The 14,914-nt window shown below is 41.0% G+C and overlaps 1 protein-coding gene across 1 annotated transcript; it reads right to left on the bottom strand.

Annotated features, from left to right (window-relative positions):
* Positions 1–2,746: 2,746 nt before the first annotated feature.
* On the bottom strand, positions 2,747–5,224 carry LOC133319501 (uncharacterized). The gene is made up of 5 exons (XM_061524325.1): positions 5,199–5,224; positions 4,214–4,847; positions 3,951–4,166; positions 3,638–3,900; positions 2,747–3,521 (listed from the first exon to the last, which is right to left on the bottom strand). The coding sequence occupies exons 1-5, from the start codon at positions 5,222–5,224 to the stop codon at positions 2,747–2,749; spliced, it is 1,914 nt and encodes a 637-aa protein (XP_061380309.1).
* Positions 5,225–14,914: the final 9,690 nt, after the last annotated feature.

The raw sequence follows: 14,914 nt of genomic DNA, 5'->3' as shown, positions 1-14,914 counted from the left end.
CCTTTTTTTATTTTTTGTCAACAATGAACACGTGTTACAGAAAATATTTCATTTCAAAGGTTAAGTCAGAGGACTGTTAATCGACTTCCGGTGATTTGTCAACATTGTTCTTATCCGGCATATTAAATTAAAAATTTTCACCACTGATTGTACAAGAGAAAATTGTCTTAAAATATTTTAATGTATGTGGTGTAAATAATATCTGCATTATTAATAAATGTAGAAATATACATTTGAATAGCGGTTTAGCAAAGTTACAAACTCTACGGAAAAAAAATAGCAAAGGTGTTGAAAATGTAAAGTGCTAATATATCTTCAAAGTACGTAACATATTCATGTAATTTATTTTGTGGTTTCTCGTTTCTATCTTTTTCATTTTTGTTTCACTAAATTTGATGTGAACATATCACCCTATGTCACAAATGCTCTTTGAGAAACATAAATTATTATTATTATTATTATTTATACGTCATCGTAAAACAAAAAAAATTTCTTAAAAAACAAACAACCATTTTTCAAATTCTCACATTTATTTTTTTAGCACTAATAGTATTGCTGAAAAAGGAGACAAATTGTTTTTTAAACTTAAGGACTAAGTAATTTAGTTGAAAGTAACTTAAAATAAGAAACTTTTCTTATGTTAAAATACGGTACCATATTTAATCATTAAACGACCCAAAACTAGAATTAAAAAGAAGCAATGAAATAAATCATTGAGTCAATGAAAACTTTCAGTCACAAGGTATTGAGTTGCAGCCGGATTTATCATCTGATATCGATCCGACATCGTTTTCGGTTCTTAAAAATTGACATGGTAGAAAAGTAAAATAATAATCATCAAGAAAGATATAGGTTTATAAGATTTATGTATAAATAATATCTATGAATATTATTTTAAATAACAAACCCTCATCAAAAAATTACTTTATAAAATTAAAGCTTTATAAAATATAAGAAAGGAAAATGTAATAATATAAGGAAATTTTAAAAGTTTCTGTAAATAACTTTAATATATATGAACCGCGGAGTAAGTGCGGGTTGTACTTACAAGTTGCTACTGCCCCAGGGTCCTCAGTATCTGTTCACTAAGCAGTTGTTGGTCCAGTCATATACATTCTGGGCCGATGTCGCCACCAACATCATCGCTGAGAGTAACACGATTTTCATCCTATACTATATTGTGTAAACATCCTTTGAAAACAATCGATAGTTAAAAACATATCATGTTAGGATTGAAATTATTTTTAAATCAATATGTTATGATCGTTCAAAATAAAATAACAGAAGTTACACCGTTATAATTGAATGTAAATTTATTTCTGAAGGTACAAATATAAAACTGTAATAACCACGCAAAATAATGAATATATATTTTATGAGACTTTATGTGTTTGTGGACGAAGATAAGCTAATGGCGTTATAATATATTGCTTAGTAATGAGCAAGATATATTTAATCAACAATTATTTTAAGTGTTTTGTCGCACACATGTCCTTTAAAGCCTTGCTTGAAAGATAGCGATAGAAACTAAACACGTTTATAATCGAAAAAAGACTAAAAAAACTAAAAATATGTAAAACCAGACAACAAAAAAAGATAGCCAATAGATTTTCAAAATTAAAGATTTTTTTTTGTCTCGGAAAATCCATATCGAGCCCCGCCGCCCTTGGGGAAGCGTGAAGGAGACTGCTAACTATAAAGAGCGCGGAACACAAGCCTCGAAGCCTGCAGCTGTTTTCGGACTACAAGATGTCCCGAATCTGCCGTCTACAGGTCGCGTCCTTCAGATCGGTGGCCTGAATTCGGCGCACAATCCATCTGAGGCTAATTCAGGTTACTTAAGATAGGGCTAATTAAGATAATCACCGGCCGCCTCGAGCTTAACGGCAATTATATAAAAGTAATGTCTAAGGAGTTGTTAAAGTAATGTAAAGTATATATTAGGTAAATAAAAGTAAATGATACAATGGTCCTCCAGTCCCCGCACTCATGGGGTGATGATGAGATGGGATGAATGATATGAGCGATGAATTTTTTATTTTATATAAACTTAAAAACCAGTGAGTCTTAGCCGATTTGTATAATAAAAGTACAACAAGTAAAATAATAAGGACACGAAACAGTAACATTATACACAGAATAATTAGAAAAAGGAACATTAGTTATCTTAAAATTATCTCAAAATATACAATTTAAAAATAAAACATATACAGCTCTTAACTTAATAAAATTGGTAAAACATTTCTTCACATATAAGAAAGGTTAATTAATTATTAAATGGTTTAAACATTGTATAAAATCTTATAGAATACTTAAAAAGAGTGTATACATTATAATATATTTACAAGATAAAGACGATCAGATTAAAATTAGGTGTTATTAAAATTCTCGAGCCCGGTAATTATATAATGCGCAAATTTCGTGAAAGATTCGGTGGCCTCTCTGCTTTCCAGGAGAGCTGCCATTTTGAAAGGATTAACCCCGACGGTGTCGCAGAGGATCCGATGGTCTAGTCTAGGTTCGATGAATCGAGGGCAACCTTCGAGCAAATGACTCATGGATTGCTCCGCGGCGCCATGTCATGGACAGACAAATCCTCCGTCACCTTAACCCTGCGAAGATATTGTATGCGTGTCCTGTAAGTGTTTGGGTGAGTGTGAAGGTGTTGTCCACAAGTGAGTGTAGTTTACTGATGTGAGTAATTGTAGGTAGGTGTTGTTTAGTGTGTTGCCCTTGTAGCTCACTCTCATATCGCGATTGCCAGATTCCCCTCGATGCCCGCGTGAGCCTTGACCCATGTGAGCTCTATGGTCCCGGACGTGTGGTGTATGTTCGCAACCAAGGGATGTGTGTTGCTACGGTTATGGATGGCGAGAATGGTGGCTTTGCTATCTGAGTAAACTACTGTGTGTGTGTTCATTGGAAGAAGCCCACTCGCAAGTCCGCAGAATGGCGAGAAGTTCAGCTTGGAAGACATTGCAACTGCCGTGAAGCTCGAACTTCTTACAGACGGGCCTACGCCCTCCGCCATAACTGACGAAGGCTGCCCCAACTGTACCATCCTCGAGTTTGCTCCCGTCGGTGAAAGTGTGGGTGGTGTCAGGGTGAAGCCTTGACTGAAAGTCCTTGACCTCATCTTGGTTCCAGAACATGTGTGAGTTGTGTGACTGTCTAAGTGCTGGATGGGGGAAAAGGTGTGGAGGAGTCGGAAGCTCCAGTGTGATGTTTGTCGGAAGTAGCGGGGCGAGCCTGTAAGGCGAGTGGCTTCGACCCGGTTCACCTCTCTGACTTTTAGGTCCAGGGGGATGAACAAGGAGAATGCGAGAGGAGCAGAGGTGGACACTGTCCTAAACCCTCTGATGGTCCTGAGGGCGAAAGATCCCTGCATAGAGAGCAGCCTCTTCCTCACGTACTTCTTATCGGCCACGTGGCTGCAGATTCCGGCAGCGTATGTAATTATAGGTCTTATAACCTGTAAGTATATTGTGCCGATATTTTCGGGGTGGGCCCCCCATGTGTGTCTGCAAAACAAGGAGAGTCTGTTGAAAATTTTGGTGGCTTTGAAGATTATGTGGTTTATATGTTCGCGAAAGTCGAGTTTTTTTTTCGTCCAGAATCACACCAAGAAACTTTATACATTTTCTGGAAGTGTATGGTATGGGAGTCCATGGTGTTTTGTTTCTGTTTGGCTTTAGCGTTGAACGCTAAGGCCTGTGTCTTAGCGGGGCTGAAGGAGAGTTTAATCCCTTTTAGTGCAATGTTAATGTTACCCTGCAGTTTTGAAGCCGATTTTGCAGGTGCAATCAACAAAACGTCATCCGCGAAGGCCTGGAGTCGGCAGCCCGAAGGCAGCTCGATATCCAAGAGCTCGTCGAGGATGATGTTCCATAGTTGAGGTCCCTAGGTAGAACCCTGTATGCAGCCCTTGGACATACTCTTAAAAGCCCTACAGCCAGCATGACTCTGCGTAGGTTCGTGTAGCTGAGGATAAGTTCGTAGATGTTTCGGGAACGGCCGATATGCCTCAGCCTGTGAAAGAGACCGGGCCACCAAGCGTCGTCGAAGGCGGCCTTGATGTCTAAAGAGACGGCGACGGTGAGCAGTTTGTCAGTCTTAGCATGTCTGATCTGGTCCACGGCTGCGCTTATGGCAGCCGTCGTACTGGACTGCGGCCGAAATCCAAATTGCCAGCCTTGCCCGCGACGTAACTCACCCGGCCGATAAAGAGCTTCTCGAGAAGCTTTCCGAACACCGGCAGCAGCCCAATTGGTCTGTAGCCGGTCAAGTCAGTATGGTCAGTCTTGTTTGGTTTTCGAATGATTTTAACATAAACTCTCTTCCACTGTCGGGGAAAGTATTGGAGGGACAGACATCTGTTCATGATGTCTGTAATGAGTTTGGGAAAGGTTGTGAAAAACTGTAGACAGATGTTGGTGGTCAATCCGTAGAGTCCAGGTGCTCTCGTAGGGTGCATTCCCTTGAGCGCCTCCAGAATCTTCCCCTCAGTGAGGGGGAGATCCTCCGGGGTCCCAGGAGAGTCACTCATGTGAGCCCGTAGCTCATGTCTAAGACGTGTCGTTACGTCTAAGTCGTTAGGTCTGTCAACGTCGAGTCGTCGGGAAGTTGTCAAGTAGGGCTTTGGCTGTGTGGACTGGATCTGTGGTGTAACTGCCGCCGACCTTAAGAGTGACTGGTGGGCGTCGTAGAGCCGATTTCCTGAGAAGATGGTTGGCCAGAGACCAGACGTTCCAACTTCATGGAGTTCGCGGAACTCCGTGAAGTGGGAAGTCGACTCCGCTTTGAGTTCTGCGGCGTATTTCTTTTTTTTTCCCGATCCGGTACTTGAACTATAAACATCACAGTGTCAGTACTCCGAAAAATTATATCATTTATATAGTTAGTGGCTACAATCCTCACAGTTATACTTTACCCAAACCAAAAACTAATACGACTGAGCGATATCAATAATAAACATCCCAAATTTGCTGGATCTGCACAGAAGATTAAATACGCCTAACTACATTAATTTAATACGCCTTGGAATATAAACTGACAATTCTGAACTCTTTTTCATTTTTTTTTAATGGATTTGGCTCTCCCCTTGTGGTAACTTTAAAAACGAAATTGACTTAATACTGTCAAGCCACCCCACGAGAATCAGGAACTTAGTATTGCATGGCTTCGGATTCAGAACTGACCATCGACTGGTTAGAGCCACGTACATGCTAGATCAAAGAAAAAAGAGTAGAACATCATTCAAATCACAACCAAGTCACTAAAGACGGATGAGGATAAATCAAGATACTTAAAAAACCTAAAATTTACATACATCAACTAGAAACAGAGCAAGAAGAAGACATTCAAACCTTTTTTTTTTTACAATCAACTAGTCAACACCATCAACACCAGCCTTCTACACAGATTAAAGAATAATGAAATGAAGACTACTAACAAAATACTCTGTGACTCTACTAAAACTCTCCTCACAGGACGAAATGAACTATTGAAAACGAAACAAAAAACTAAATAAATGAAGCAAGAGCTAAGCATATTATTTAAAACCACAAGTAAAGCAATAAATAAAGATTACAAAGACAACAGATACAAAATAATAGAAAGTAATGTAAACACTTACAGAAGTACGAAAAAAGCGTATAAAAAATTAATCACACATGAAAATTGGATACAAACCTAAAATCAAAATAAACAAAAACCAGAAAAGATATCATGAACTGCGCTACAGACTTCTATACAGAATCATATGCAAAAAACAATTTCTTGCACCACTACTAACTCTAACTATTCAGTCTTCTTTCAAGTATTTATAAATTATTCACCACAATTCTACAAAGCCAGTTGAGCAGGAACATCGATACATACCAACCTGTCGAACAAGCCGGTTTTCGCGCGGGATTTTTATTACAATGGACCATATGCAAGTAATGCAACAGGTAATGGAGAAATACAAAGAGTTCAACAGACCAATATATATTGCTTTTATAGACTACGCCAAAGCGTTGGACACAATTTCTCATGACGCGATTTGGGAAGCGCTAAATAAATGCCACATAAACGAAAATTATATAAGGGTAGTGAAAAACGTCTATGAGGGTAGTGTAAACCAAGTCAAACTAGAGACACGAGTACCTGTTATTCCAATTTGTAGAGGAGTGAGACAAGAAGACCCTCTTTCACCCAAGCTATTTATAATGGTACTACAACAAATTTTTGACAATCTCGACTGGCAGTCAGAAGGGGTTCGTGTTAATCAAGATCGACTTACGCACCTAAGATTCGCGGACGATATTGTCTTATTCGCCGAATCAAGAAAACGATTAGAAAAAAAATTATAAGCACCTTAAATGAAGAAAGTGAAAAAAAAAAGAAAAACTACCTCAAAATGAACGATGAACCAAAATAATGACAAACAGCCACATAAATGCTAAAAACTTAAACGGGAAGCGGCTAGAATACGTGAACAATTACATATATGTACCTAGGAAAACAACTGTCATTCGAGGACAAAAGTGAAGATCTAGAGGTAGACCGGCGTATAAACATGAGTTGGAAAAAAAAATTTGGTCTCTGAAAGAAATCTAAAAGGGAAATATCCTGTCCACCTAAAGAAAACAATCTTGGATACCTGTGGGCTACCCACTCTAACATATGGTTGCCAAACGACAAAAAAAAATATAGAAATAAAAAAACTAAAGTTTTAGTGTGCCAAAAAGCTATGGAGAGAAGCATACTGAAACTAGGAAGGATACAAAAAGTAAAAAGCGACAAAAAAAAAAATAAGACGAAAAACGCCAGTTATAGACGCCTTACAATATGCCCTAAAACAGAAGTGGCAGTGGACATATAGCAGGATACAAAGACAAGAAGAAGAAGAAGAAGTTTTATAAAGGTGATAGGAAATTGTGTGTAGTCCGGGGCTTAGTGAAGCTTAGCCGCCCGCTTGGCAGCGGTGTCTGCAGCCTCATTCCCCACTATGCCCACGTGGGCCTTGACCCACGCGAACCGATGGACCCGGACGTGTGGTGTACTGTCGAGTGTATTTTCGCAACCAAGGGGTGTGTGTTACTGCGGTTCTGGATGGCGAGAATGGCAGCGCTGCTATCTGAATAAATAATCGTGCGTGTATGTTGGTTGGAAGAGGCCCATTCGCAAGCTTTGAGGATGGCTAGAAGTTCAGCCTGGAAAACAGTACAACTGTTGTGGAGCTTGAACTTCTTACTGACAGGATTGCGTCCTCGATCATAACTGACGAAGGCCGCCCCGACCGTACCATCCTCAAGTTTGCTCCCATCGGTGAAGGTGTGGGTGGTGTTAGGGTGAGCTCTTGACTGGAATTCCTGGACCTCGTTTTGGGTCCAGAACGTGTGTGAGTCGTATGTATGTCTGTGGCCTGGATGAAGGAGAAGATGTGGAGGAGTTGGAGACTCCAGTGTGCCGGAAGCCGGAAGTAGTGGGGGAAGCCGGAAGTAGTGGGGACGAGCCGGTGAGGTGCGTAGCTTCGACCCGGTTCGCCTCTTTGACCTTAAGATCCAGGGGGGTGAACAGGGCGAGTGCGAGGGCAGCAGAGGTGGACACTGTCCTAAATCCTCTGATGGCCTTTAGGGCGAAGGCTCTCTGCATAGACAGGAGTTTCTTCCTCAAGCACTTCTTATCGGCCACATGTCCCCACACTCCGGCTGCGTATGTAATGTTAAGCTGGATCACCTGCAAGTATATAATGCGTATGTTTTCTGGGTGGGCCCCCCATGTATGTCTGCAGAAGAAGGAGAGTCTGTTGAAAATTTTTGTGGCTTTGTAGACGATGTGGTTAATGTGTTCGCGAAAGTTTTGTTTATCATCCAGAATCACACCAAGGAACTTGATGCTCTTCTGGAAGTGAATTGTGTGCTAGTCCATGGTGATGAGTATTTGTTTGGCTTTGGCGCTGAATGCTGAAGCCTGTGTCTTGGCGGGGCTAAAAGAGAGCTTGACTCCTTTGCCCCAGCCGGTGATTGTGTGAAGTGCAGAGTTAATGTTAACCTGCAAATCAGACGCGGTTTTCGCTGATGCAATCAGCAAAACATCATCCGCGAAGGCCTGGAGTTAACAGCCCGAAGGCAGCTCGATTTCCAGGAGCTCATCGAGGATAATATTCCATAGGTGTGGGCCACAGGTCGAATCCTAGATGCAGCCCTTGGACATGGTCTTAGACACCCTGGAGCCGGAATGGTCAAGCATGACTGTGCGGTTTTGTGTGTAGCTGTGAATGAGTCCGTAGATGTTTAGTGGACAGCCGATATGCCTGAGTCTGTGGTAAAGTGCAGGCCACCAAGCGTTATCGAAGGCGGCCTTTATGTCTAGAGAGACGGCGACTGTGAGTAGTTTTTCAGTCTTTGATCGTTTAATCGAGTCAATGGCTGCGTAGATAGCAGCCGTCGTGCTAGTCTGTGACCGGAATCCGAATTGTGTCTTGCTCAATTTACCGGCCTTATCCGCGGCGTAAGTCACCCGGCCGATAAAGAGCTTTTCGAGAAGCTTTCCGAACACCGGCAGCAAACCAATCGGTCTGTAGCCGGTCAAGTCGGTATGGTCAGTCTTGTTTGGTTTTGGGATGATCTTAACGTATGCCCTCTTCCACTGTCGGGGAAAGTGTTGGAGTGACAGACATCTGTTCATGATGTCTGTCATGAGTTTGGGAAAGAGTCGGAAGAACTGTAAACAGATGTCGGATGTCAGTCCGTCGAGTCCGGGTGCTCTTTTCGGGTGCATTCCCTTGAGTGCCTCCAGAATCTCCCCCTCAGTAAAAGGGGGGTCGTCCGGAGTCTCAGGAAGTTTCCTCATGTGAGCCCGTAGGTCATGTCTCACGTCCGTGTCTGTCGAGTCGTCAGGGTAGAAATGGTCAAGTAGGGCTTTGGCGGTTTCGGCTGTATCTGTGGTGTAGCGGTCGCCGACCTTAAGCGTGACTGGTGGGCGTCGTGGGGCCGATTCCCTGAGAAGTCTGTTGGTCAGAGACCAGACATTCTCCTTCGTTTGGAGTTCACAGAATTATCTCTCTCTGAGGGTGTGTAGCTGTCGGGTCAGGGCATCCACCGGTTGGTGGGATATCTTGGCCGCGTGTAATTTGTGATGGATGTGTATGACCTCCTGCTTGTGAGCCTCTAAGGCCTCTGTCCACCAAGGAGGTTTGCATTTCGCTCCGGCCGATCTGACGGGCATGGAGTCCCTGCAGGCGGTGTGTATACATTCGGTGATGGTGTCGATAAGAGACTCAAGTTGTCCAGTGTCCAGTGCTTGGATGTCTAATTCCGATGTGTCACTGCTCGTGAATTGTGTGAGAATTGTCTCCTTGAAGAGGCGCCAATTCGCTTTGTTATTCTTGTAAAGGAAGGTGGTTGTGTTGAGATGTTGAGAAGTCTGTGATTTGTTTTGAGAATGCGAGTGTGTATATGTGTAGTCGATTGCGTTGTGTTGAGATGAGGGACAAGCGTCCAAGTTCAACCGTATATATAGACAGTGAGCTACAATATACTGATAGCGCGATTCAGAAGTCGATACTGAAACGTGTGTTGCTTTCGTATCCAAGTGGCAATTTTTCATTTTACTTCGACAGTTTACTTTTTATGATTTTGTATTCTTGTTGGTTTAGTTTAAATTTGTTTTTCATTTTAAATAATAAAAAAAACTACTTCATCATTAACTTCAGCTCTTGTTCTAACTATACATAAGTCGCAAGGTGGAACTTTTGACGAAATAGTATATGAGTATAATAAAGCACATTCTCAGGAACTCGTTTATGTTGCGCTCTCTCGGGTAACTAATATTGAAAAATTGTATATCACGACAAAATAGTTTAAAAAAACTAAAAAAACACGCTTTTATAAAAAATCCAACTAAAAAACAGAAAATAAAATTTCATAAATTTAGATTAAGAATAGTGTAAATAAAAAATAAATGTACATTATTGTAAAAAAGCGTGGGGTGCATTTACAGTGCTTTTTAATGATATTATAAAAGTAAAGATCATTCTACTCATCTGTCAATTAAATGTTTATAACTATTGACACTATGCACCCCACGCTTTTTTACAATAATGTACATTTATTTTTTATTTACACTATTCTTAATCTAAATTTATTAAATTTTATTTTCTGTTTATTAGTTGTATTTTTTATAAAAGCGTGTTTTTTTAGTTTTTTTTAAACTATTATTTATTTTTCATTTTTTAGTTGAATTTTTTTGTTGGGTTTTCCATAAAAGCGTGATTTTTTTAGTTTTTTAAACTATTATTTTTAAGAACATGAACCGGGCCAGACATTAATGTGTAGTTATTAACTACGCATGCGTAGTTCGCACACTAGCTCTATCTCTCTTACTCGCATGCAAAGGATGCGGAAAGGAATTAATTAATCCTGGCGAATCTAATTGGGATAATCGGATTTTTAATCGAATTATTGCATTGTCATCGGTCTTTGACAGGTGTGCAAAGTTTCAATTAAATCTGATCGGTCAAAGTATGGCAAAATCGATCTCAAAGAAGTCGGTTACAAACATACAAACATACAAACATACAAACATACAGGTGAAGCTAATAAAAGCGAGTTAAAAAACGATTATTCTACATTTAAGTTTTATCTTAATCAAAAGCAAGCTGCATCGACTGCATCTTTGTTGCAAGAATTCAAAAGAATAACTCTAAATAGTGTTCAGACGATAGCTCAAAGTGTATTAGATTTCATTAGTAATAGAAATGGCATTTCAATAATTACTTTCAACTGCCAAAGTATAAATAGTCACAAATACGATTTAGAAGATTCAGTTACGAGGCAAGCAAAGTGTTACTTCTTACCGAAACTTGCATGACGCCTGCTAATCCGATTAAAATATCTAATGTCAATTGTATTGGTCAATTCAAACGAGAGACTGTTCCAAAAAGATGCGGTAGCTATTTACCAAAATAATAATAGTGTTACTAATGTAATGACTCCGAATATTGAAATAAATATTGCACACGTTAGCGATGTTAATGTTAGGGGCTCATTTGTTGGAGATATTTGTGCGTGCTTATGCAAACTTAGAAATGGCCTACACATAGTCATGGTAGCAATTTACATTTCTCCGAATCCTAAATTAAACGAGGTAGAGCATTTTATTCGTCGCACTTTACTGAAGTGCACTGAAGAAGGGTCGAAAATACTTGGTAAGAGTGGTAATAAATTTCCACTTAACTTGGCTGGCGATTTCAACATCAACTTCGCTGATAAAAAAGACTTTTATTGAAATATAAAATTAAAATATTTTGAACAATATTAACTTCTCATTTATTTAATAAAAAAAAAAATATATATCGGTCGTCACGACCAAATTGTAACTTGAATTAATATAAAATACTGCATAAATAAAATAGATATATAATTATAATTGCATAAGTTGATAAAAAATGCTATGCTTTATAAAAAAAAGTCGAGTGCCACTCGTCTTTTTTTTTATTCACATGTATCGACGGTTCCTACGCATATAAGGTCAAGTCAAAACCCGTGGTTTACAGGAGAGCGTAATTTGTATTAAATAAGCCCTAGAAATTATTCTATGACCAATAATAAATATTTTCTTTTTATAACATTTTTACTTTTTTAAGATATTTATAATTGAATTTAAAGGAACTTTATTTTTTTGGAATTTTCTTGGAAAAACGGATAGATAAGCGTTTCTTCTACGATACTAAAATAGAAGCATATAAGTCATGTCTATGATACCTTTTTGAAAAAAACAAACAATGAAACAAAAAATCTGTGTGAGATATGGAATTAAAATATTATATTTTATGAAAATGTAGGATTATATTTCTATTTCCAAAACAATAGGTTCAAACTCCTGAAATCTTTAACCATGGACATTAAAATACTTCAATGACGACATATTACTTTATACATGGTTTTAGTCTTTGAGAGTACAACTTTTGTTCCTGTAGTGTAAACAAAGTCATGTCTTTAAAAAAAAAGATCCGGTTTGTGTTTTATTATTAATTAAACAAGGTTTATAAATGCTTTTTTTTAAAAAGAAGATTGTGTTTTTAGGCAATAAATAATAGGTCTAAAATATTCTCTCACAGAAGTAGGAACTAAAAATAACAATATCTGCTGTGCTATATTAGTAATTAACCCTTTTAAATTTAAGCATGTGCTTCAGCCTAATCATCTGTCTACTAATGAATTCGGTACCCAGTATTTAACAATCATCACAGTTTTATTTAGAAGGTAATAAACTACTTATCTATTTTTGAACCAGAGGGTGTCCTACTAAGTATTTTTCCGATATTTAGCCTTGGGCATACGGGTACGCGACCCCGGATCCTCGAGCCACCACTTTAATACCTTTATTCTCTGTCCACGATGGTGGTGTCCTGTACCTCCCCCCATTCCCCTTCCTGACCTCTTTCCCCCCTTCTCTATCTTTTCCTTTCCTGGTTTTACCCGTAAAACGGGGTTTTCGAGGTCAGACGGCAGTCGCTCCGTTAAAACCACTCCCGCCACTCACATGGTTGAAAACGTTTATGGACTAGGTACTGCTAGGGCGTCGCCCATAAACGACGCGCAGGAACATCGCCCTACACCTGCGATAAGTGGGCAAGGGCTACCGTGTCAAGTACGGGCACGGCTAAAGACGTCAGTGCCCCAACGGAAACTCCGCTTTGCAACGTGGAATATTGGCTCTCTAACCGGACGATGCAGAGAACTCGCAGATGTACTCATGAGACGTCGGGTCCAGTGTGCGTTCCTCCAGGAAACTCGCTGGAAGGGCAATAATTCTCGAAACATCGGACAATGTTACCGGTTGATATACACTGGGTCGCCTTCAGGTAAAGCTGGTGTAGCTGTGGTGCTATCTGAAGAGCTTCGGAATGGTCTTCTTGAAGTCGATCGTCGCTGCGACCGCCTGATGTGGGTGCGGGTACTGATCGAGGGAGTCATTACTAACTTGATCAGTGCTTATACTCCTCAGGCGGGATGTAGCGGGTCCGAAAAAGAGTCATTCTGGGAGCAGTTTGAAGAGGTTCTACGTGCTATACCAGCTGCTGAAGTATAGTTGGGGGGGACTTAAATGGCCACGTAGGTAGGGCTGCGGAAATGTTTGATCGTGTACACGGTGGTTTTGGTTATGGTCGCCGCAATGCAGAGGGAAAAAATATTTTCAGAACGTGTATTGCGTCTGACTTAGCCGGTCTGAACACGTTCTTTCAAAAGACTCCACAGCACCTTATCACGTATAAGAGCGGGTCCCACTCAACCCAAATAATGGTTGCTGAATGGAACGATGCAGACCAGCTTTCGGGTAAAGGTTGAGAGTCAAAATCTGTCGACTAATACCGAAACTGCTCAGGAAGTTTGGGATCGAGGAAATCAGCAATTATCACAGCAGGTAAACGAGTTCTAGGCCTTTCTAAGGGAGGACGGGTCATTGATAAGGAGGCATGGTGGTGGAATGACAAAGTGCAGAAGGTGATTCGTGAAAAGAAGACTGCCTTCAAGAAGTGGCAGCAATCAAACTCTCCTGAAGACAGACTAGAGTACATAACAGCGAAACGTGCCAGTAAAAGGGCTGTTGCCAGAGCCCGCAGTGATAGGTTATCACCATTATATGATACACTTGAAACTGCGGAGGGGCAGAAACTCATTTACAAATTGGCAAGAGCTCGGGATAAGGCGACGCAAGATATCGCAAAATGTCTTAGCGTCAAAGATTCCCAAGGCACGCTGCTGTGTAATCATGCCTCTGTGAAGGAGAGATGAAGATGCTACTTTAAGGAGTTGCTAAATACTCAGCACCCGTGCAGTCTTCCAACCGAAATACCTCATAATCTTGTACTTATTGACCGATAACACCTGATGAAACTCGGAATTGTCTTCGACGCATGAAGAATCGGGATAGGGTGGGACCTGACGCTTTCCGATCGAAGCGTGGAAATCATTGGGCTCTCTTGGTGTGCTCATACTGACGGACCTTTTTTTTAACCGCGTCTTGAACACTGCGACTATGCCACATCAGTGGGGTTATAGTTACATTACCCCTATATACAAAGAAGGGGCAGTGTTGGTTGGTTGGTTGGTTGGTTGGTTGGTTGGTTGGTTGGTTGGTTGGTTGGTTGGTTGGTTGGTTGGTTGGTTGGTTGGTTGGTTGGTTGGTTGGTTGGTTGGTTGGTTGGTTGGTTGGTTGTTGGTGGTTGGTTGGTGGTTGGTTGGTGGTTGGTTGGTTGTGGTTGGTTGGTTGGTTGGTGTTGTGGTTGGTTGGTTGGTGTTGGTTGGTTGGTTGGTGGTTGGTTGGTTGGTGGTTGGTTGGTTGGTTGGGGTTGTGGTTGGTTGGTTTGGTTGGTTGGTGGTTGGGGGTTGGTTGGTTGGTTGGTTGGTTGGTTGGTTGGTTGGTTTTTGGTGGTTGGTTGGGTTGGTGGTTGGTTGGTGGTTGGGGGTTGGTTGGTGGGTTGGTTGGTGGTTTGGTTGGTTGGTTGGTTGGTTGGTGGTGGTTGGTTGGTTGGTTGGTTGGTTGGTTGGTGTTGGGTTGGTTGGTGTTGGTTGGTTGGTTGGTTGGTTGGTTGGTTGGTTGGTTGGTTGGTTGGTGGTTGGTTGTTGGTTGGTTGGTTGGTTGGTTGGTTGGTTGGTTGGTTGGTTGGTTGGTTGGTTGGTTGGTTGGTTGGTGGTTGGTTGTTGGTTGGTTGGTGGGTTTGGTTGGTGGTTTGGTGGTTGGTTGGTTGGTTGGTTGGTTGGTGGTTGGTTGGTTGGTGGTTGGTGGTTGGTTGGTTGGTTGGTTGGTGGTTGGTTGGTTGGTGGTTGGTTGGTTGGTTGGTGGTGGTTGGTTGGTGGTTGGTTGGTTGGTTGGGTGGTGGTGGTGGGTGGTTGGTTGGTTGGTTGGTTGGTGGTGGTTGGTG

Source organism: Danaus plexippus, chromosome 4 (genome assembly GCF_018135715.1).
Source record: "Danaus plexippus chromosome 4, MEX_DaPlex, whole genome shotgun sequence".
NCBI classification, from domain to species: Eukaryota; Metazoa; Arthropoda; class Insecta; order Lepidoptera; family Nymphalidae; genus Danaus; species Danaus plexippus.
Note: the sequence above shows the minus strand (reverse complement) of the source record. Positions and strands in the feature narration are given on the sequence as shown.